General features: G+C 40.6%; 1 protein-coding gene across 4 annotated transcripts in view; it reads right to left on the bottom strand.

Moving 5' to 3' along the window:
- Positions 1-23,937, bottom strand: part of EEA1 (early endosome antigen 1) — a 164,860-nt gene extending 140,923 nt beyond the window's left edge. For 3 of the 4 annotated variants that reach the window (XR_003998482.1, XM_030548559.1, XM_030548561.1), the window contains exons 1-3: positions 23,838-23,937; positions 12,717-12,809; positions 6,530-6,655 (exon numbers count right to left, since the gene is read on the bottom strand). Coding sequence is in view for 3 of the 4 variants with exons in the window: in XM_030548559.1 (XP_030404419.1) it covers positions 6,530-6,655; positions 12,717-12,809; positions 23,838-23,861 (243 nt within the window). In the remaining variant the exon portion in view is untranslated. The remainder of the gene's footprint in view (positions 1-6,529; positions 6,656-12,716; positions 12,810-23,837) is intronic. The other variant, XM_030548560.1, reaches the window with a different exon arrangement.
- Between the last annotated feature and the right edge of the window lie 677 nt (positions 23,938-24,614).

Here is a 24,614-nt window from a genome sequence, read left to right as displayed (position 1 = left end):
AGAGTTGAGGAAGCGTTGTTCCAGGTCAGCCATAAAAATATTGGCATATTGTGGGGCCATGCAGGTGCCCATAGCTGTGCCACTGATCTGGAAATATATATTGTCATTAAATTTGAAATACTTGTGTGTGAGGATAAAGGCACAGAGCTCAGCAGCCAGTTGTGCTGTAGCATCATCAGGGATACTGCTCCTGACAGCTTGTATTCCATCTATGTGTGAGATGTTCGTGTAGATAGCCTCTACATCCATGGTGGCTAGGATGGTGTTTTCTGGAAGGTCACCAATGCATTGTAGTTTCCTCAGGAAATCAGTGGTGTCATGGAGATAGCTGGGAGTGCTGGTGGCACAGGGTCTGAGTAGAGAGTCCACATATCCAGACAGTCCTTCAGTGAGAGTGCGAATGCCCAAGATGATGGGGAGTCCAGGATTTCTGGCTTTGTGGATCTTGGGCAGTAGATAGAGCCCCGACCAGGGTTATTCTATGGGTATGTTGATTTGTTCTGGTGTTAGTGTAGGGAGTGTCCTGAGTAGATGTTGCAGTTTTAGTGTATTCCTCAGTGGGATCTGAGGGAAGTAGCCTGTAGAGTTTGGTGTTGAGAGTTGTCTGGCAGCCTCCTTTTGGTAGTCAGACCTGTTTATGATGACAACAGCACCTCCTTTATCAGCCTCTTTGATGATAATGTCTGGTTGGTTTCTGAGGCTGTGGATGGCATTGCCTTCTGCACGACTTAGGTTATGAGGTAAGCGATGTTGTTTTTCAACAATTTCTGCCTGTGCACGTCGGCGGAAGCATTCAATGTAGAGGTCCAGACTGTCATTTCGACCCAATGTAATATACGCCATCATATGCCAGCAATGTCCCTCTGCTATGTACATCGACCAAACTGGACAGTCACTACGGAAAAGGGTAAACGGAAACAAATCAGATATTAGGAATGGCAATATACAAAAGCCTGTAGGAGAACACTTCAACCTCCCTGGCCACACTATAGCAGACCTTAAGGTGGCCATCCTGCAGCAAAAAAACTTCAGGACCAGACTTCAAAGAGAAACTGCTGAGCTTCAGTTCATCTGCAAATTTGACACCATCAGCTCAGGATTAAACAAAGACTGTGAATGGCTTGCCAATTACAGAACCAGTTTCTCCTCCCTTGGTTTTCACACCTCAACTGCTAGAACAGGGCCTCATCCTCCCTGATTGAACTACCTCATTATCTCTAGCTTGCCTGCATCTAGAAATTTCCCGCTGCCCCTGGAAATTTCCACTACATGCATCTGACGAAGTGGGTATTCACCCACGAAAGCTCATGCTCCAAAATCTCTGTTAGTCTATAAGGTGCCACAGGACTCTTCGCTGCTTTTACAAATTTGTTTTAGGGTAGCATTAATATTCTCATGCATCATTGCAGCAATTGAGTATTCTTTGGGAAGTAAATCAGTACACTAAAAGCAGAACACTCCTTGCGATCAATTACAATACATATATTTTTAATTGTACCAATATAACTTGCAATGGTTACAAAAACTTCACCATCCCACACACATATACAGACCCACAAACAGTTTCAGTGTACAGACTGGTACAGACTGAAATAAATATTGTCTAAATCCAATGAGTATTACTGGCAGAATGATATTATAGAAGCCTCCTAATCTCTAACCATTCCAAAGAACTATTTTAATATTGATTTAGACACAGTTTACACAGCACAGAAAGACCATTCACAGGACTGAATTGGTTCTGACTCTCTGCTACTTTTTCTGCTCACATCTGGCTTTGGAAGGAAAGGCGAATGATGTAGATAATGCTTTCAGTCTTCACAGAGAATCATCTCCTTATCTTTATACTGGAATTTCATAGCCACTTGCCACTCATCCCAGGCCAGACCTACAGCAAAGTTTTCAATGTGGCCTTATCTTTCCAGGGACAACCTCTTCCCCACTCAGACTCTGTCTACACTGGCAATTGAATGACAAAACCTTTGTCTTTCAGAGGTGTTAAAAAAAAAAACCAAAAGACAAATGTTGCAGACAAGCCCCGGTGTGAACAGTGCTTTGTTAGCAGGAGTGATGCTAAAGTTGTGTAGTGTAGACATAGCCTACATGCCTTCTCAAGAGTTTCAGGGATATAATAGTTGGGTTTTTGCAGGATGGAATTCAGATGCACTGGTATGGTATATGGAGCACTGGAGACAGGGGCTGCTCCAACATCTTAGTTCAAAAGTCACTCCAATTAGTCTCTCATTTTCATAAACAACATATTTTAAAATAAAAGCAATTTCTATTCTCTATCCACTCTGATATTACACTAATAAATATAACTGAACTGGTTTATTTTTTTAATATGCTGTACAATTTGGTATTGGTTACCACAGCTACACAGAATTTAAGAGCTATGCTAAATTACCAAATTTCAGATTGTAAACAGTACTTTTACTCCCTAATACAAACAGCAATTTTTGCATCAAAATCACAATTAGATGTAAAGTAAATTTTTATTAGAACATAAAAACTGCCACACGGAGTCAGACCAATGGTCCATCTAGCCCAGTATCCTGCCTTCCAATAGTGGCCAATGACAGATACTTCAAAGGAATTGAACAGAACACAGCAATCATCAAGTGACCCATCCCCTGTCATCCAGTCCCAGCATCTGGCACTCAGAGGTATAAGGACTCCCAGAGCATGGGATTGCATCCCTGATCATCTTGGCTAATAGTCATTGATGGACCTATCCTGCATGAACTTATCCAGTTCTTTTTTTAATCCAGTTTTACTTTTGGTCTTCACAACATCTCCAGGCAATAAGTTCTACAGGCTGACTGAGTTGTGTGAAGAAGTACTTCCTTTTGTTTGTTTTAAACCTGCTGCCTATTAATTTCATTGGGTGACCCCTGGTTCACGTGTTATGTGAAGGGATAAATAATACTTTCCTATTCACTGTCTCCACACCATTCATGATTTTATAGAACTTTATCATATTCCTCCTCAGTCATGTCTTTTTTAAGATGAACAGTCTCAGCCCTTTTTCTCTCTCCTCATATGGAAGCTATTCCATATCCCTAATCATTTTTGTTGCACTTCTCTGTACCTTTTCCAATTCCATTGGTCTGACCCCATGTGGCAGTTCTTATGTTCTAATGTCTTTGTGGAGATGGGGCAACCACAATTGAATGCAGTATTCAAGATGTGAGTTTACCATGAATTTCTATAATGCATTATGATATTTTCTGTCTTATCTATCCCTTTCTTAGTGGTTCCTAACATTGTTAGCTTCTTTGATTGTCGCTGGACCTTGAGCAGATGTTTTCAGAGAACTATCCATGATGACTCCAAGATCTCTGTCTTGAATGGCAACAGCTAATATAGAACCCATCATTTTATATGTATAGTTGGGACGTTTTCAAATGTGCATTACTTTGAAAACAGCAACAATTTGTTAACCAGTAATCCAGTTTTGTGAGATCCCTATGTAGCTTCACAATCAGCTTTGCACTCAACTATCTTGAGTAATTTTGTACTATCTACAAAATTTGCCACCTCACTGTTTATCTCCATTTCCAGATCATTTACGTTGAGCACTGTTCCCAGTACAGATCCTTAGGGGACCCTGCTATTTACATCTCTCCACTGTGAAAACTGACCATTTATTCCTACACGTTATTTGTACTTTTTAAACCAGTTACTGATCCATGAGAGGACCTTCCCTCTTAAGCAAAGTAAGCAGACATGGGATAAGAGACACTGGTGAAGGACCTTGTCAAACACTTTCTGAAAATCCAAGCACACCATCCTAACTGGATCACCCTTGTCCGCATGATTGTTGACAACTTCAAAGAACTCTAATAGATTTGTGAGGCATGATCTCTCTTTACAAAAGCCATGTTGGCTCTTCCCCAACATATCGTATTCATCTATGCATCTGATCATTATATTCTTTTCTACAGTTTCAACCAATATGCTTGGTACTAAAGTTAGGCTTACCAGACTGTAATTGCCAGAATCAACTCTGGAGCCTTTTTTAAAAATCAGTGTTCCGTTAACTATCCGCCAGATATCTGGTACAGAAGCTGATTTTAATGGTAGGTTACATACCACAGTTAGTAATTCTGTAATTTCGTATTTGAGTTTCTTCAAAACTCTTGGCTGAACACCATCTGCTCCTGATGACTTATTACTGTTTAATTTCTCAATTTGGTACAGAATCTCCTCTATGGACATCTCAATTTGGGACAGTTCCTCACATTTGTCACCAAAAGAGATTTGTCAGGTGTGGGAATCTCCCTCAAATCCTCTTCAGTGAAGACCTCTGCAAAGTATTCATTTAACTTCTCTGCAACGGCCTTATCTTCCTTGAGTGCTGCTTTAGCACCGCAATCATCCAGTAGACCCACTGATTGACAGGCAGGCTTCCTGCTTCTGATGTATTTTGACTTAACAGCATGGTAACAAAGATCTCACTTTATTTAACATAATCATCATCAATATGGGAAATAAAGAATAGTTCTCGCAGTAAGGGCAGCCCAGCACCTAATTCCAATTGATAATTAGCAGTACCCTTGTTCTTCTCCTGCTGGTCCATGGACCAATTTGGCCATATGACTTACAAAAATTAGGCCAGCTCACTTCAACAATAAGACAGCATACACTTGATCCTTGTAATGAGATCTAGAGTAATCTCAGGACAGTCCCTGGAGTCCCAATTGGTGAGTTTCACTGTCCTGAAATATCACAATCCCCAGATTCCCCAGTCATCAAAACACGGGACCAAAATCACTTCCCCTAATTTAATTGTCATCTGGCTGTAAAGTTTCCTCTGCATGGACTGTCCTACAAGCAGTTAATGTTGCAAAGTACCAATAAATAACAAAATAACTTAAATTACACCATTTCAATGATAGTATCAACTTCTCAGTGGAGAAATGAAAATGCAAAAAAAAAAAATACCACTTCATGTACTTCATACCGCTGAAACAAATCGACACCTTCACACACAGGCAAAAGTGATGCTGGAAGAAGGGAGGCAAAAGGATCCTCCTCGGCACTCCAGCATCATTTAATAAGTGGCAAGCTGCCCATCCCCCAAAGCCAACCTAACTTAGACTTTCTTAAAGCTCAGAGGGGGACCAATCAGATAGCCTGACAAAGCCTGGCTGTTATTTGCTAGTGAATACACACATCTGTTCCATCTTCCCCAGGCAGCCCTGGTAAGAGCATCCTGAAATGGTGACAAGAACAGCTAAGGCGTTTCCCTTGTTTGCAGAGGTCCCGCTGCATGAAACAAGGCTCACTTGGCCACCATGATCTTCCTAGAACATAATGGAATTGGAGAAAAAACACATTAGCTAGTCTAATCCCAGGAAAAAGTAGTAGTTCACCCTCAGTGTCCACTAGTGCCAATATCTGGGGCAAATGCTATAATTTTCTTGTTGCCCCATGATGTAAATAGGTCCACCTGTGTATCAAACCAATGGCCGTCAGATGGTCAAAAAATCACCTAGTCCCATTCCCATTCTTCCTCAGCGGTTGTTTTCCTGAATGGAAGTGATTTTTTTTTTAAAACATTCACCATTTTCCAGAAAGGGCAGAACCTGCGTAGCTTGGGTGCTTTTCCCCTGGAGGGGGCAGAAGAGAAGGGGTTGTACCTTTCTGATAATTTAGACACATGACTAATTGCAACTGATCGTTACAGTTGCATCTGCAACTGATTGTTTCAGTATCTGATGTTCATGAGTATTGAGGAAAAATGACTTGATTTACCAGAAGACTGACCAACATAAAAGTAACACCACACTGAGGGATGGAAGAATTATTAAATATACTTCTAAACACAAGAGCTACTTAAACAAAAAGCTTTTACATTTGCTCAGAGAGATATAAAATAATGATTGTGTGGTAAATCTCAGAATTGTTTTATAAGAAGTTTTGTATTGTGATTTTGTCAGTGTACTTGAAAATCCTTAGTAAAATTCTTTAAAGGGAAAATTCTGAATGTTTTTTAGAGGTTCCTATTCCCCCATCCCAAATATTATTAAAATATCTCCTCCTAACTATATTATAACTGTACCTCAAAACCAGACTCCCATTAAAAGTCTGTCTTAAGAGTAAAGTAGATAGCTAAACAGAAATTCTAAAACATTTAACTGTATAAATGATTTCCCAAATCTTATACTTAGGTTCATTATTGTGACTAACACAGACGTAAAGTACATTAACTAATGCAGAAGTAACATATATTAATTCAGAGAACAATCATGCAAAAAAACTGTTTTTAAAAAGTGAATGCAAATTTCTGATATTACAGAAATTCCACGAGAGACGGCTGCAAACCAGAAAGATAACAAAAGAAAGCATCTCAAGAGATACCTTATTGTAAATATGCATAAAAAGATCAACTCATATTTCCTTACAGCAGGGAATCACAAGAAACAAAGTGAAAGAGGCTGGTACCCAAGCAAGCAGAAAGGAAAGACGTTTACTTTAAGCAACCCATTACCAAGCCACTCAAAACAAAATAAACAAGACCCACAGTAACAGCAGGCAGGTCATGATGCTCCTGTCTTCTTGTCTCTGTCCCAATGTGTTCATTCTGGTAATGTTCAGACAGAAAAGTGGCACTTACACACATTTTCATACATAGTGGACAGATGAAGCCCTGTGAAACAGTAACTTTTAGGTATGTACATTTTTTAAAATGTAAGAATATAAACATAAAGAGCACCTTACGTGTCAAATATGTATTAAAATTCTTAAAAAGCATGCTATTGCCTATGTACAAGAAACAAAGATGGTGCTTGTTACTTTTCAGTAAGTTTCTTAAAATGAAATTTTGCTGATCATGAGTCCAAAACACAGAGAAGACAAATAGAATGTTGTTCAGTGAATTAAAAACAAAACGTATCTGAGACATTGAGCTTTGACAGTAGGCAGTACATTCATTTTGTTAATTGTTTTCATCAGTTTTACTAGGCCTTTGGTACTGCTCCACACTACAAAGGGGCACATTATGCATAATGTATCATGATATAGCCACCGTAAAATATTAGGGCTATGTCTGCTCAACCACTTATGTAAGTATAACTTATGTCACCCAGAGGTGTGAGGAAAAAAAAACATACCCCTGAGCAACATAAGTAACACCAACATAAGTGCCGGTGTGAACAGCGCTATGTCAGCAGGAGAGCTTCTCCTGCCAATATAACTACCACCACTTGGGCTCTTGTTGGGGGCGGTTTAATTATGTCGACAGGAGAGCTCTCTCCCATCAGCAATGAGTAGCTACATGAGAGATATTGCAGTGATGCTGCTGCATCAGTACAACTGCACCACTGTAAGCTCTCTAGTGTAGACATAGCCTAGGTCAACATTCTGTACAAAGGTCTGACAGGACATTTTGTAACATTGCTTTCAGACCTTTTATAAAAATAAACTGGAAGAGGATGTGAAAGAGCCAGAATACCATAGTACATGAACAAGAGGACTCAAGTCAACATTTCATGGGGGGGGGGGTTCAGTCAAAGTTTTTCTGACAAATGATTGTACTATATTTTTTTTCCTTCAGTTACAGTAATGTTAAATGCTCCTTGTGAAAAACAGAATATAAAAACAGTTTCAGGAGGAAAAAATTGAAGACAGTGTCCCTTTAAAAAGAAATCTGTTGATGTGGAGCTATACAAAGTAAATTCAGTTATTTTTCTCCTAAGTTATTTCTTAAATGGTAAGCAGTTTTTTTAAAGGCTTTTTAAATTTATCTTAGTACTGTTACAAAAGCACTATTTTTATGGATTCAGAATATGTGAGGCAATAATATGCATGTGGAAGTAAAATTTAAATTCTGAAGAAACTGTAACCAAGGTAAGAGTGCACTTTACATAAACTGTTAAACATAAAACAAAAAACTCTAGTAACCTCTCTTTTTAAATTCAGAACAGCTTTAACCAATTAGCAACATTTACAACACATTTGTCACCCAGAATGGTCATTTACCTCAGTTTAAAGGATCACCTGTTGACTGCACTACCATGTTCAACCACTTAACTTACAAAGTTAATCCATACAGCTGTAAGAAAATCTTGCAACATCAGAAGTACTTTTCCTCTAGCCTCTTGTCTGAAGTATGTGCTAACAAGTCAATCCAAAAGAGTGCAATGCCTTAATAATATGTCTCTCTCACTGATGAAAGAGGAAAATTAGAGTAAAGATCCAAGATTCAAATTGCATTAGTTAAACCTACTTTTTGGTTTATTTTGCTTTCCAGTTAAAATAAGCTTTATTACAAGAAACTGTTAAAAAACAGAAAGCTATATACGCAAGCTAACTTCTGGAGCTCAATTTTCAAAACTGTGCATGCCACTTGTTTGCGTAAAATGGGAAATGCATTCACACATAGTTGGCATCCTTTCATCTGCAAGAGATATGATGTAGAGATATGATGTAGATGGTTTGCAATGTCTCATGTGACTGAATAGTCCAATCCAAGATTTGCATGACCTTTGGCAGCTGTTTCAAATGTATGTTTCTTGGTTGGGAACTGCTTGCTTCCTATGGGCTCATTTCTCTTCAAGCTGAAGGAGCCAGCTCCTGTCATGGACTCTAATGCCTTGATAGAGAAGTTGGCGTCACATTTTACGATCATTTGCCAAGGTTTTCCATCGGTCAGGATCAATTCCAAATTCCTTCATATTTCGCTTGCATGTGTATTTATAGCAAAACTTGAGATATCCTGTTATTCTTGTTCCGTCTGATAGCTCCCCATATAGCATGTCCTTGGGTATGCGTCCATTTTCCCAACTACTCAGATGGCCAAGCCAGTGCAGACATCTTTGCTTGAGCAGGGCTGTCACATTTGGAAGAACATGGATAACTGATGCTCATCAGGAGAAAAGGTTAAATAGTTTCCACCTACGCTGTTTACACCACATACTCAACATCAAATGGCAAGATAAAGTCACCAATGTATACACAGGCATTTGGATAGATGCACACAGAATCAAATGTCTTACTAGTTTTAAACCAGGGCCATGTAAATGCACAGATAATTCTGCACAGCAGAAAGACTCTGCTGGACTACAATACATCTGGCATTATCATTTAACACATGGGGAGGTTACAAAGATGGATATGTATTTCTGGATAAGTTAATTACATACTTGATACACTGATCTGATCTTCTCTGTTTAGGGTTTTCACCACACAGTGAACCTAGCACATGAAGAAAAGAACAAAGAGGATTTACAAGAGTGGTTGTTTCCTACACAATTGTAAAAATTCTACATATTTATATCAGACTGACCTTAGGCATAAGATATTCAGACACATTGATTTGAAAACAGCTTCATGACCACAGCCCTAGTCCTAACCCAAAAAAAAAAAAACTCCAAGACTTGGATCCATTCAATTAAATTAACCCTTCCTCCTCTTCCAGCCCCCTTCAACCTAATCCTGATATCTATTGAAGGTTCATAGGATCTAAGGCCTTGTCTACTCTACAGAGTTTTGTCAGAAAAAAGTCAGCTTTCATCAACCAAACAGTGGAGGTGTACACACAACAATGCTCCTCCCGCTGATTTAACTTTCCTGTTACTCCGACAAAATAAAACCACCTCAATGAGAGGCGTAGAGCTTTTTGTGACAAACTTAGATCAATGCACTGTCACCCAGCTGGCTGCTGCGGTCAGCAGTTCAAACTCCTCTGCCCTGCAGCCAGGTACACAGGCATCTGCCACTCTCCTTTAAAGGACTGTGATTTTTTGAAATTCCACTTCCCGTTTGCTCGGTATGGACTGTTCAAATTGTATCTTCCCAGCTGACCATGGCAGTTCCCTGCAGCAAACATGATCCCGCTTGGAGTACACCAGAGTTGTTGGACCTGCTGGGTCGGTGGGAAAAGGGGGCTGTGCACTCTCAACTCCGCTCCAGCCGTAGGAACTTCGATACCTACAATCATATTTTTTTTGGCATGTCGGAGAAGGGCCACGAACAGGACATGCATTAGTGCCATGTGAAGATCAAGGAACTGAGGCAGGCATACCAGCAGGCAAGGGAGGCAAATCATTCCTCTGGAGCTGTGACAAAGATCTGCCGCTTCTACACGGAGCTGGACGCCATCCTCAGCGGCAAGCCCACCTCCACCAACAAGAGCCCCGTGGATACTTCAGCGGGAATTGGAGACAGCGGACTGAACCCCGAAGACAAAGTGGTGGATGAGGAAATGGAGTTGGAGCATGAGGTGGCACAGGTGACAGGATGGTCCTGCAGGCGTGGCAAGCCAGGATCTCTTCTTGAGTCCAGAGGGTTCAAGCCAGTCCCAGCACTCCGGCTCTGGCGCGCATGATACACAGGAAGGGAGCTCTGGTAAGTGCTCATTTTCATTTGCTACTACTCAGTTACATGAGATAGTGCTGTCTCTTCTTTCGTTTAGTGTGCTAGAAGTGGGTAAAGGGGCAGAAATGTACAAGACTAGCAGTATTTGCGTCTGCTTCCCATTCCCCTACAGCTAAGCAGTGCAGACCCTGCAGAAAAGTTCATTAATTCACACTGAGATTTCACAGGAATCCTGCAGAGAGATCTCTAGGAAATTTTCCTGGAAGTACGTGCCAATCCTTTGCCGAAGGTTCCTTGGCAGAAATGCTTTGTTTCTTCCCTCGCCGTAGGAAACTCTGTCACACCAATCAGCAATCACTTGTGCGGGGACCAAACCGACACACAGACAAGCAGCATAGGGACCTGGTCTGAAGCCGCAAGAATGCCGGAGATGCACCCTTGCATACCCTCAGGAGTGAGATATAGGCTTCAATTTCCCCCACCTGTGGAAAATGGTAGCAGAATTTATAATAGTGTCCCTAGTCGCTTGCAGTGATCCTCTTAAAGCCACATAGACCCTTTGTCCCATCTTGGACCTTCCCCTCAAGATGGGACAAACTCACCATGTTTAGGGTACTCGATGAGCTGTATACTTGCCAAAGGAGAGTGAGTGAGAAAGAGGTGTAATGATTCAATGCTGTGAGTGCCTCTGTTTATTACTTCTTGTGCTTCTGCAGACGTGCCCTTCAGGGGAACCCCTTACACACCAACACAGCACCTCCACCAGATAAGGAGGCAATGAAGGAGGAGTAAAGAGGACATGTTTAGGGAGGTGTGCTTGTCAGACACCACAGATATTGAGCACAGGGCACGAAGAAAGACAAATGATGAAAAATTGAAAATAGATAGCCTGGAGAGGAAGCATGGCTAGGAATGTATTTTAGTAGGCCACAAGCAAATGATAAAACTGATGGAGGACCAGAGATGTTGCAGTCAAAACACGTGTGCTCACCTTCCCCTGCAGCCTATGCAGAACTGCGTGCCATAACCTTCCCACACTCCCCACACACATTCTTTGCATCTCGCAGTAACCCTTTCACACCACCCTTTCGGATAGGTTCCCTAAGGACATCTGGACTTATACACAACTATGAGAGCTTCCATTAAGGGAGTGCTCCTCAGTGTCATGTCCCTTGTATGACATGGGATAGCTACCCACAGTGCACTGCTCGCTCTCTCTCTCTATGCTAAAGCACCAACTGTGGACACACTCTGCTGACATGAGTTGTGTAAACATGCACAAGTGCTGTAACTATAACAGTTTATGGTCATCGGTATAACTTGCGTTGCTTTAATTCTGTAGTGTAGACACAGCCTACATAGATCCCTAGGTCTTCTGTTGGGCCCAGGTTATTATCTCCATTCAGATCTTACAATGCTCTGGGTTGGGAGATTTAGAAAGATAAACCTGCCTGCCTGGAACAGAATGAATGATCCATTGGGACCCTCAATTCCATATAATACTAGATAATCAGACGGGATTATAATGAGAGGCAGATGTCGTACAATGGGTCTGGCTATGATGGGTATGGGCAGCAGACCACAATGTACATGGAAAGAAGGATTACAGGAAGGGAACATTTTAAGCCAGTTGGGTAGGAGACCACAACAGATTTTTAGGTTAGATACTGTAAATATCTGAACTTTCTGAGATTCACCTATCATTAACTTAGACTCTTCAACACAAAGGAACCATACTTTATTGTAGTGATTAAATTCACCACTGTATTTAACTACATGCCCATAGGGAATTTCAAACATACTGTATTACAGGAACAATCCAGTCTGCCACTAGTTACTGCATTAGTCAACTTATTTAGGCATTTCTTAAGACAACTAGAGAGTAGCTTGAAAAAGCAAGTGATGAATGAGCCCTCAGTTCTCGGAGCAACTTGACTGCATAAAAATGCAGACACCACACAATCCTTTAGCAATTCTTGATGTATCTGAAGCATATTACACCAATATGCAGGTTCTTTTCTATATCAAATGTAGAATCACTGATGCCTCACCCAAATTCACAGGATCATGTCACTTTACTCAAAGTTCTGAGATGAAATTATTTCATATTAGCAATATATTTTATATATTTCTTGTTCATATTTAACCATATATGTGCTGACATTTCACTATAAAGCCTACTGAGAATACGTCTGCTCATTTTAAGCTAGAAAACTTCACAAATTCAACTCACTAATTCATGCATGCTATGAAACATTTGTTAATTTTCTGGTACAACACATTTCCACGCATTTGTCCATTTACACAGATTATGTCTAATCAAAGTCCCTCTCAAAAGAGAGGCGAATCAGATGCCAAGATGCCTAGTGCCATATATTGTTATCTTACCGTACCTCTGAAGTGCTTTCATTGTTCACATCCACTGCATTTCCTGGGGCTGCAGAGGAATCTGAATCTGAGCTCTGCGACCCAACTCTGCCTGGAGTCTGAAACGGAAGAAATATAAATTTTATTAAACTGAGTTTGAAGTCTATGTTGCAAAAAGGAATGCCTTGTAAATTGAACAAACTGATAAGCATACTGCATAAATAGTCAATGCAACAATGTACAATCCAAAATTACTGCCAAGCCCTTACATCATCACCTGAGTAAAGAGTGTTTATTAGAAAGATCAATACACAACAATATAAAAGAATTTTCAACTAGCAATAATCACACCTCAGATTAACCCTAATACATAAAGAACTACGCCAAACCGCACTTATTATAATTCAAATTACAGGTAAATACAGTTAAATGGTTATTTAATAGAAAAATCGTAGAAATTAACATTTTGCCTCTTAAACAAGATATTAAATAAATACTAACATACTCCTCTTCAGACTGTGGAGTTTAACTAAAAGCACAATGTTTTTATACTTGTCAGATTATTCAGTAGAAAAGCTGATAAAAGTAGGCCCATTGATAAGGTAGTAAGTAAATAAAAATATATTACTTGACAAATCACCAAATTTCAATATAGAGAATAAGCAGAAAACTAAAGTTAAAACTGCTTCATAGATCAAACTTCCAATTAAATTAGACTAGCTTATTCAACAGGGAATCCTATAAAATTAAATTGTATATTTTCATTTGCTTCCAGTATATGCTTCTTTCCAAATTACAGTTTCAAACCAGTAAATAAAATTAAGTAAACACTACTTCATTCAAAGTCTCATGAAATAGATTCAGGTTACTAATCCTCAGCTAATTCATCCTACTTTTCAGCAAGAGATTCATTTTTCCTTCTCTTATCTACTTCAAAAGTTCCACTGCTTCATCAGAATCATAAAAGAAAGTTAACATCCTCAACAAGGCAAACTTTAGCAAGGAAAGCTATTGAAACAGCCAATCAAAAAAACCAAAATTCTTCCATAGCATAACATTTTTCTCCCTCTTAAACTCTGTGGGAGTCCAGATTGTTCTGAAAAAACGAGGATTTGTTTACTCTTATAGTAAAATTTTACTTTTGATCTCTGAACCAGACCATCAATCACTCCCAATCTAGAGCCAACTCAAAGTTTACTTTAAGAATGCCATTGACAGGGTTAGAACCCAAATGAAGTACTGATGTTGTAATTTTGTGGGCAATCTGGAAATATTTTTGATCTTATATAAGGTAGTCACACTTTCTGCATACAGAATTTTAAAATAAAGGGAGAGAGCTACAGGAATAAGCTTTGTCTACATACTTCAGAAATGGAAATATCATAACATTATTTGTCTTGGAAAAAAAATCCAAAATCTTAAAATTTAAATCAATAAATAACCCTTTATAAAGATGCCTCTAAATGTAATTTTCTCCCTTAGTTTGAAATTGAAGTATAGATTCTATTTGTGTTTATAAATAATATTCTATATCTTTTTTCCCCACCAGGATTACATCTAATTACTGTACTGCTCCTAATATACAGTACACTTTAAAGAAGTCTTTGAAGATCAAATAGGATGAGGAAAGTGGTTGTGGGAGGGGAAAATTAGCTGAATGCACTCCACCTAACAGAGGTGGGCAATGGTGACCATGACAAGAGATAGAAGAGAGAACCTCTTCCTGTTGCATCCTCCCCATTCAGTTGTTGCTGAAATGGCCACTGCTACAAGTTTATCCATTTTGTGTCCTGTTTGTTACTCAGTCTATTTGCTGGAAATATGAAATAAGACAAAAAACAACATGGGAGAACAATATAGTCTCATTCTAGCTATAAAATTATTAGAGTGCAGTAGCACCCATAATATGGTAGAAGATTTCTAACCACAGATGATGATATAGCCCCACCTCTAAAAATTTATAATCCAAAAGGTAAAAAATGGATCAAAAGGTGGAAGAAAGGAATATGATATATAAACATAATTTATACATCAAGGTGGCGCCTGGCACTTATGTTGGTATTTCTCATAGCTGATACAATGTAAAAAAATAAGTTACCATCTATTGCTTTCTTACCAACCAGTTAATTTCCTATAGCCCTCACAACCAAGGGGAAGGGATAGCTCAGTGGTTTGAGCATTAGCCTACTAAACACAGGGTTATGAGTTCAGTACTTGGTCCTGCTAATGAAGGCAGGGTGCTAGACTGAATGACCTTTCAAGGTTCCCTTCCAGCTCTATCTCCATATATTTTGTACTTAACAGAAGTAGGTCCTGGGATCAGATTTAAATATTAGATCAGTATAAACACAGAAAGGGCATTCCACAAATAGGGAGTAGGATGGAAGAATGTACAGAGTGTGTTATAGGAAAGCAAGGTATCAAGGCTAGCAACACTGGTGAAATGAAGAAGGCAGGGAGCAACGCACAAAATGAGATCAGACAAGTAGGGCAGGGCAAAAGTATCATGCCAGGCCATGAAAGAAGTGACAAAAGCTTCATGTGGCAGAAAAGCTGCAGTTCATAACACAATAGAACCTACAAGTTATGAACAATGTTACATATTCCTCTGTACCAGCAGATAATGTTTTTTATAGTAACTAATATATCTTTTATATAAAGTTCTGCTAACGTGGAGATTCAGTGGAGGAATTCAAAGTGGGGAGCAGTGTGATAAGAACAGTTCAGGGAAGAGGGGTTATGTATATTACATTGTGAAAGTAATGGGCAAGATACTCAAGGAGGGTTAAGTTGCTGACATCATTGCTTTCTAGAAAGGTATGAAATATCCACCAGCAAAGGGAGCAGGAAAGTCTCCTGATACTCCTGGGGAGACACCTCATGCATACGAATATTAGCACAAGATTAAATGATACAATATGTGATGTAAGAGCATTTGTATATGTTTAAGACACTAATTACCCTTTCCTTTCTTAAGGACAGCTTCTAACTCACAGGCACACCCTATGAGCTACACCTACATCTACAATCAGTTAATAGTCAACCTTCAGGTCAAACTACTGCAATACTTTTATGTTTGAAGCATATGTCTATGATGTGAAGATCTAGAAACTTGCTAATAAATTTTACTAGATTTCACCTAAATATAACTCTTCCTCAACTAACGTCCAAGGAGCCGAACTGCCAGGTTGAGAGACTTTGTGATTCTCTCCCTAGAGCAGAGAGATCTGAGAACAAGAACAGACCTGCCCAAATTTGGGCTCTTAGAATCAGCTATGCTACAGTAAAGGGAACAGAGGGTACAGGCATAGAAGCACTGACTCCAGTGTTCCAAAAAACCTTCTGATAGGGATTTCTGAACCACATCCAAATCTCATGTTGTAGTAATAAGCTAATACACCAACTGTTTAAGTATGACTATTCCTGAAGTTCTAGATGACAGAGGTGAGTAAATGCCACTAATAAAGAATTGGTGAAGGAACAGCGTGTCCAAACGGGAGCAACTTGTACGGGAAATTATTATTACCTAACTTGAACTTCAGGTATCTCATGTGCATTAGCCTTCTTGATATGGTGAAGGATGCATCTTGAGTGTCCAACTCCAAAACAATCTTGCGAACAGAAGGAATTATGTTACTATATGAAATTCTGTTTTATTCAAACATTTGTTGAAATCAGCATTGGACACAGATCCCCTTTTCTTCATGGGAATGAAAAAGCAATGAGAGTAAAAACCTGTAATCTAAAACTAAAAGATCCTAGCACCCACTTTATTGTTCCTAGCTGGAAAAAGGGAGGACTTCACATGAGATGGATGTGGGAGAAGGAGATTTAGGTTTTTATCAGAAGTAGAGGTGGAACCATTTTTTTTATAACCAAGAACCCAATGGCCCATAGTAATAGCCCTTCAGACTGTGAAGTACAACAAAATGGAGTCCTCAACAGCATGGATGAGGAGGACCAATAGAAAAGGCTCTCTGTACTTGACCAGCAAAATCACTACTTGGACCCAGATGTTAACAATGGGTCTGACTGTCCATTCATACTGGGTGTAAACAAGAAGTAGCTCTGCTGACGTTAATGAAGTTACACTTGCATAAGCAAGAGGATAATCAAGCCCAAATGTCATCATGGGTGTTGAGCAAGATTGGTTTTGGCACTCCTTAGGTTATTGATCCCTCTGAGATTGACACCTATAAGATCTGTAGGGTCTAACAGTCAGGATATGATTCTATGTGAAACTAACGTGAAAAGGAGAGGGGCTTTGAACTAGTTATGTATGTGAGCATTTTTAAATCGCTAACATCCAAGTAGTGACCAATAATCCTTGGCTCCATTAATGTGCTCTAGGTTTCATCTGTTTTTGAACTAATGAAATCAGGAGTTTGAAAAAGGACAGTTATACTGCTCCCAGCACCTGTGTGTTATCCAGAGGGGAGGAAAAAAATGAAAGATTTCACTGAGAAGAGAGAAGAAATCTCTTCAACTATAATTATTAAGAATCTGTTTCCTGTAATACACATAAAATACTAGATTTTGTACTTAAAATAAAGGAAAGCATGGTCCCCTCCCCAAAGAGCCTACAAGACTAAAATGTTGCCTGTTTCACCTACTCCTATTGCAAAATTTCATCTTTAATGTGCACATATCGGACGAAAGACTTATCTTAGTCCAGTGGGAGGAAGAATACTGCATCTTGTTATTATTCTACTTCTCTTTACCTTGAAACTCTATGAATTTGAGACAGAAGCACCTTGCCATACAGTACATGAGCTGTGGCCATGCTGAACAAAGGTTATGCTCAAACACCATTCTTGTACCCCTCACACTGAGGAACCTCAAAGAAGATATATGCATGTTCACACCGACGGAGAGGCTCAGATACTAAATTTTTCTCCCACAGAGAAACAACAACTTCAGACTGTCAGGTCAGCTGTTTAGCCCATTATTTATGGGAAGGGAATTCTTAGAACTACAAGCTGCTCAACTCTGAGAATGATGGAGAGACTTTCCTACAGGCCCTAACAGAGAAGCTTTAATTCTCAAAACCTCAGAGCCAATTAGGTTCCCATCTGTTCAAATGTCTCCAGTACACAATTTATCCCAAGTGGTAATAGACCTTTCTGATACAAAGAACGCGTCTCAACTAAGGGATGTACCTTTTCTGGATCTCTTGCAATGAAAGCAGGTCTTTGGTTCCAACCAAAAAATTAAAGAATGCTCCTTCGTGTACTTTAGGAGTGAAGCCTTAGAATAGAAAGATGGAAGTACAGAAAAACGAGCAAACTTGCTCACCTTGGCAGTGATGCAAGAAGACTATTCTGCAGCCCACCTACATAGGAGGAAAGAAAGTGATAGTGGGAGGGTGGACACTTTTAGATCTACACTTCTGGAACATGTGCTTCTGTGTCAGAGTAGAGATTTGCTGAAGCAACTAATGATAAAGAAAACATTATTTTCTTTCCATTGTAAATTCTTACATAATGTTACTATACACAGTTAAACAGCTGCCATGCTTCACCCCAGAGATGATTGCATTTCAACATGAGTTATGCATATTAAATATTGATAGCTTGTAAAACACAAATTGCTTTAAAGCATTAGGCCCTGCAAATGCATGGCTATTGCAATGTTCAGGATGAAAGGTACTATATAACATAAGATGTTATTACTGCTTGCTTGATTAAAGTCACTGCTTTATGAAATACCTTAGGTGTGCTATAGTCACACTAAAATGCACTGCAGGACATGTCTTATTCCTGGTGTTATGCAAATACTAGCCAAAGTTATGAAACAATAATAGTAAAATCTTTTTAACCTTTTGAAAGTAAAATGCTTACTTAAAACAGACATAATTCCAGCCTACAACACAGGAAAAAGCATGCTACAAAGGGGTTTGTGTGTGCTTTAAAAAAAAAAAAAAAACTAACCTTCAAAATCTGGAAAAACATATATGTCCATTAGCAATATAGCAGAGACAAACTACTTAGTATCATAAAAAAATTAAATGCAAATTTTGTAGGATATTGTGAAGACACTGAAACCTCAAAATCAATCCACAGTACAACTTTCAAAATTATAGTGTGCATGGACTTTATCGGTCAATTCGAGAACGAATCTTTTTAACTGATCTTTTCATTATTAAATATTTATGAATACATACATTTAGTTTAGGCTTCAAGCATAAACACTGCTGTACCATGCACTCTGAACATCAGTGTATACACACAGCTTTATAAGTATGGTCCATACTATATAACCCAGAAGAGGGTAGAAGGCGGCTGATGCCCTTTTTAGTTTTCTTGTATGTTTGTCTTTTAATTATTCACTCCTGGATAAATGTATGTGGTGTGGGTGGGAGGGAGAGAAAAGCTATCTATATAAAATATACATAGAACTATTACAAACACTTTTACAAGATTACAATTCTGAAGTATGGTTAGCACTGGAAAAATGATTATATAAAACTAGCACCTTCTTATTCAACAGATCTGCTTCCTGTGTGCCTGAGTCATAATTGTTTATTTTAACTACAAGTACAAGTTTACTACTGTGAGCACTGTAGAGCCAATACAGCTGCTGAAAAACAAGGTTAACTACACAGTATTCTTCATACATCATCAAAATTAGAAGCTAACCAAATGCAGAAACACCACCACCACCACCAAAGAAAGCAAGGGGAAGAGAACAGTTTCCTTTTTGAAAAAATCAGGAGATGCTTTACATATATTTACTTATTTATTTTAAATTTGGAAACCTAATCATCTGATGAAATCACTGAGAATATAAATATGGGTTCCCACGATGTCACTTTTACAGTCACTTCTCTGTGTATCACTGTACTTAAATTTATCAGCAGTGCCCTTTAAAACGTTTTTCAAATTAGTTCTAACTGAACCTCTTTAAAAATAAATGAAAAAACAATATGAACATAAAGTTACACAATTTTCCCAGCAGAGATTTAAATACAGCATAAGGCTTCTATTGTTCAATCATTCTGAATTCCCTAACAAATATTAAATCAAGAATCAAAACATAAAAAGACAGTACTGCTCGTTTAAGTCTCTGCTCCTGAACAATTTTCAGGACATTAGCTTTGTTCCTTTCTTTTACTAGGTGTGTGTGCTATTTGTAGAAGAAGCAGCAGCAGCAGCAGCCTATTCACAAACTAATTTTTCCTTCAGAATTTTAGTGAGAAAGGATTATTTTCAAGTTATTAAAAGGTAATTTCACATTTCAAACTAACATTACATAAGATCATTCCAAGCCCTCAGTACATCACTTTTTATCCACTGAAATTAATTACACAATACTATTAAACTAATTCACATGCTAGAAACACTGTGTACTGTATAATATTATTATTTACTTATTTTGAAGAATGCAAGCTGCTTTACAGACAAGTAAAATGAAACAGCTCCTGCCTCAAAGGACAAAGTCTTCAGCCCTCATCTTGCAATGAGATCCATGCAGGCAGAACCTGGCATCCACATGGAGACCCAATGAAGTCAATGGGGCTCCATATGAACGCAAGGGTCCATCCATCCATCCAAACCTGACTGCAGGACGGAGCCTAATAGACAATATATAAAAAACAGATAGGTCACAGGATGCAACACACAACAGATGACTAAGCCATTATACTCAACACATCATCTTGGTTAAAAAAGAAGAGGAGAGTGAAAAAAGACATGCACCCCCGATTGGTTATGCCAACTTCAGAAACTAATATGAGCTACGATGAATAGTAATCAGTATTCTGTTTACCTTCTATTATCAAAAAAACATTGAAAGGATACTTCACAAAGAAAAAGATCACAATTGTAAATGAAATGAAAACAGTGCTTTTGCAGCATCAGTTGCTGCTGTCTTATAATTGCTATGCAAAGTGAAAGGTTACAAAGGTGGAGATTTCCCTATATTACACACTTTCAGGATTTATGATATACAATTAGTAGTGACTACTGTTGGCTTAGGAAGAACAAGATTAACCAAATTCAAGTTATGGCCACAAAGAAAAAAATATTACAAATATACCTGTTTCAGTGACTGCAAAATGTGTGTAATTTTCTTCATTATTAACCAAATGTGTACAAATATCACACACTTAAAAGCATAGAAGAAACCAATACATGCTTTAAATTAGCCATTTCAGAACATCTCACTTTTTAAAGTTTTTACTCCTAGTATGTATTCATACAATCTACGCATAAAATTATGGACAGTTATTAACCCCAGTGCAAGTCAGGAGTCTTCCTCATATTTTGTCAACTCAGCATAGGCCCCTACCAAATTCATGGTCCACTTTGGTCAATTTCATGGCCAGGTTTGTTTTTTTTTTTAAATTAGTCAATTTCAAGTTTTCCTTTGTTTGCATCTGAAATTTCAGGTGCTCTAACCATGGAGGTCCCAACTAAAAAAGGAGTCAGGGGCAGGGGGGGTCCATAAAGCTATTGTAGGAAGATTGTGGGATTACCACTCTTACTTCTGCCCTGTTGCTGGCAGCAGTGCTGCCTTCAGAGCTAGCCAGCAACCCAGCTCTAAAGCCAGGACCATCACCTGCAGCAATGCAGAAAAGGAGTGGAGGGGTTACCATATGTCCAGTTTTCCCAGCAGCATGAATGGCTGACAGCTGGAGCTGCAGCCTCTCCACACAGAGGGGGGTGTGTGTGTGTGTGTGTGTGTGCACGTGTGTGCGCGTCACAGTTCAAGCCTCAGCCTCTCCGCATGGGGGAGGGGGACAGCTCAAGTCACGCAGCTTCCTGCAGCGTAGACAGGTTCCCAGAGGTGGGTCTGACCCACCCCAGGAGTGGCCCATGGAGGAAGTCTTGTTTCTCCCCAGCCCCTGCTGGGACCAGCAGCTAGACTGCTGCACAGGGTAGGAGCCCCCGCTGGGCACCAGATTTCATGGCCTGTGATGCATTTTTCATTACCATTAATTTGGTAGGGCCTAATCACATACCAGGAGCTGCTTCTAATGTAACCCATGAATACAACTGTTTGTATAATTTTAACAATTTTCTGTTAAAGGGACATTGTGAACTTAATCATATGTTGTAAGCAAACATTTCTTTATCTATGTTACTAATAACAAAGAAAAAGAAAGGTTTTTAAAGTTCACATAGTCACTATGCCTCTTGTTTATATTTTGTATTTCTTTCTACTTAAACAATAAAAATGAATGAAATCAGTTTCATTTTTGCTCACAGTTAGTTCTAGTTTGAGTTCCAAAAATGACAAGGGAATGTTTATTTGTTTAAAAACAACTATCTTCGCTGAAATTTTTAAAATGTGGGAACATTTATATTTGCCTTAGATTGTATAAAAGATCATGTTAACTAAATTTATATTTTGGACCACATTTCCAACAACGGTGTAAGTTTTTCTAAAAAGTAGATCATTTCCCAGGATCAATTAAAAAAAAAACTAACGTTAATAATACCTAAAGTGATCAGCACTGGAAGTAAAAAGTTTCCCTGTTTTTTGCTGTTATCTTATTAATTCTTTGGAAAGTCATATTTCAGGCAGGAAACTATTCCTTGTAAACAGTAACTTTTAAATAAGCAAAGGGAAAAACTTTGATTGATTAGAAACTATGGCAGAAATGCAGTCTGAGGCACAAGAAAAATCAGTCACCCCACACTTCAAACTACACCAATATGTACACAGATATCCCTCCTCTCACAAATAACAAGGATTTATCATTGTTGCAATATATGTTCCTTACACAGAGTATTATTAGAACAACTTCAAAAGCCTTCAAACCCTTTCACAAATATGCTTGTGAAAACAGGCAATTTTCAAAGCTCATGTCAAATACCAAAGTTATATAAGTGGTGAAAATAGCCATGACTAAGTTCTACATGACACTGACATTGCAAGAAAGTTATGTAGGAATTAGAGCACACTCTTTCAACTAGCTGGGTGACTCAACTCTATTCTGCATATCCCAATGCTGAACACTAAAGATGAAGGCATTCCCCTTGCACTTTGAACCAGTTATCCAACTCCAGTGGAAACCAAATGTTTTTGACAACCATATTTGTCATCTATGTTTTGTTGCACATTAATATTGCATGGTCAACACCCATGTAAACCACAACCAACCTATTAGGGCTACAATATAGTAGCAAGGTAAACGATTGAGATTATTTTTTAAAGGCAGATGAGGAGGGCAGAAGGAGAGGCAGGGTTCAGAATCAAATAGCACAAATTGATTTTTAAACTTATCTAAAATTACACAGGAACCAATTCCTAAAATAGGAGACAGCTGGCTGGTAGTTTTTGGTATCCTGGCTTGCATTTGTATTTCAATTGACTTTAGAGTTTATTTATTAATCAGAGTCCAGAGCGGAGTAGAATAGAAATATACTACCCAGGATTACTGTGGGTCTGAGTTACAGAATCCGTGTGACTTGAGTTTATTTTGATCTTCCGTGAGTGTGTGAGCATATAATGGCTCAGAGAGCTTCAGAGGGAGATGTAAGAAATGTATGTTTAATAACGCAAGACTTAGGAGAGTGAGTAATGTCTCCCAACCCCAGCAGACACCTCTCTGCCAGAGAGCCCTTGTCATTAACCCTCTCCTGACGCCAGAACGGGCCTCCAGCCCAGCATCAGGCGGACACCACCTAGCGCAGCTGAAGTCAGCTGGAGAGGAGCGGGGTCCTGGGCCTGCATCGCCCCGCTCCCTCTCTCCACTGGATTCCCTGGCCTCGGCCTTCACCAGGGGGGTGCAGAAACAATCCGGGGCACAAGAGAGGGCCCTGCCCACCCAGACTGTGTGTTGGGGGCGGGGGGCAGACTGGGGCACTGCCTGCATCCTACCTGGCAGTGGACGCTGGGGAGACGGGAGAGAGGAATCCCCCCCAGGCCGTACAGCCGGCCCCACAGCTGGGGGGGGGGGAGGAGGGGATGGCCCTGTCTAGCAGCGAATGTGCTTCCTCCTCCCGTTTCCCCCACGAAGGGGCAGGGCGGGGGACCGCAGGCAGCCGGGCCTGGGGAGGCAGCGGGGCGGGGGCTGCCATGCGGCCACGCGCGCCGCCTGCCGCCTGCCGCCTGCCCCCTGCCCTGACCCGCCGCTGGCAGCGGGAAGCGGAGCCGCCTCAGGACGCGGCTGTCCGGGCCGGCCGCTGTCACTCGCTTACCCGCTGCAAAATCCGCCTCAACATGGCTACGGCGGCCCGGTCCCGCCCGCTGCCTGCGGACGCGGCGCCGCGGTGGGGGGCACCCGCTCTCCGCGCCGCCCGGCCCGCGCGCTCGGTGACAGCGGGGGCTGCCCGCTGGGAGGAGGAGCCGCCGCCGCAGTGGCCGAGGGGCGGGACGGCGGCGCCAGCCTCCGCCACTGACAGGCAGCCGCTGGGCGGGGAGCCCGGCCGGCTCTGGCCTAGGGGAGGGGCTTCCCCTCTGCCCGGGAGCTGCCTGTCCCTCAGGCTGGGTCGGGGGCGCCGTGGCCTCCAGCGGGCCGCAGTCCTGGGAACCGGCGCTGAGCGGGGCCCGACGGGGCTGCGCCGCTCCCCAGCCTAGGCCGCGCTACGTCCACCCACCCCGCTTGGTTTTGCCTGCCCGGGCCCTGTGGGGGTGACGCCCCCCTATCGCTTCCTTCCGCCCCTACTAGGGATCAGCCTTTCGCCCCCCAGGACATTCAGCAACAACTAGCGAGGCGGGGCCAGACTGGAGGCGGCACTGCAGGTGCTGGCAGGGCTGGTGCTGCCCTGTTAGACCCAGACAGACCGGGGAGGTGGGCGAGGTAATCGCTTTTAATGGCCCCCCACTTCTGTTGAGAGCCAGGCCGGAAGAGCTCTGTCAGCTGCAAAGCCTGGCTCTCCCAGCAGCAGAAATGGGGCCAATACAAGCTATTAGGCAACCCACCCTGTCTGTCCAGTACTAAGGACATAGGATAAAAGGGAGAGTGAAGCAGGACA

The sequence above is a fragment of the Gopherus evgoodei genome, chromosome 1 (assembly GCF_007399415.2).
Source record: "Gopherus evgoodei ecotype Sinaloan lineage chromosome 1, rGopEvg1_v1.p, whole genome shotgun sequence".
Lineage (NCBI taxonomy): Eukaryota > Metazoa > Chordata > Testudines > Testudinidae > Gopherus > Gopherus evgoodei.
Note: the sequence above shows the minus strand (reverse complement) of the source record. Positions and strands in the feature narration are given on the sequence as shown.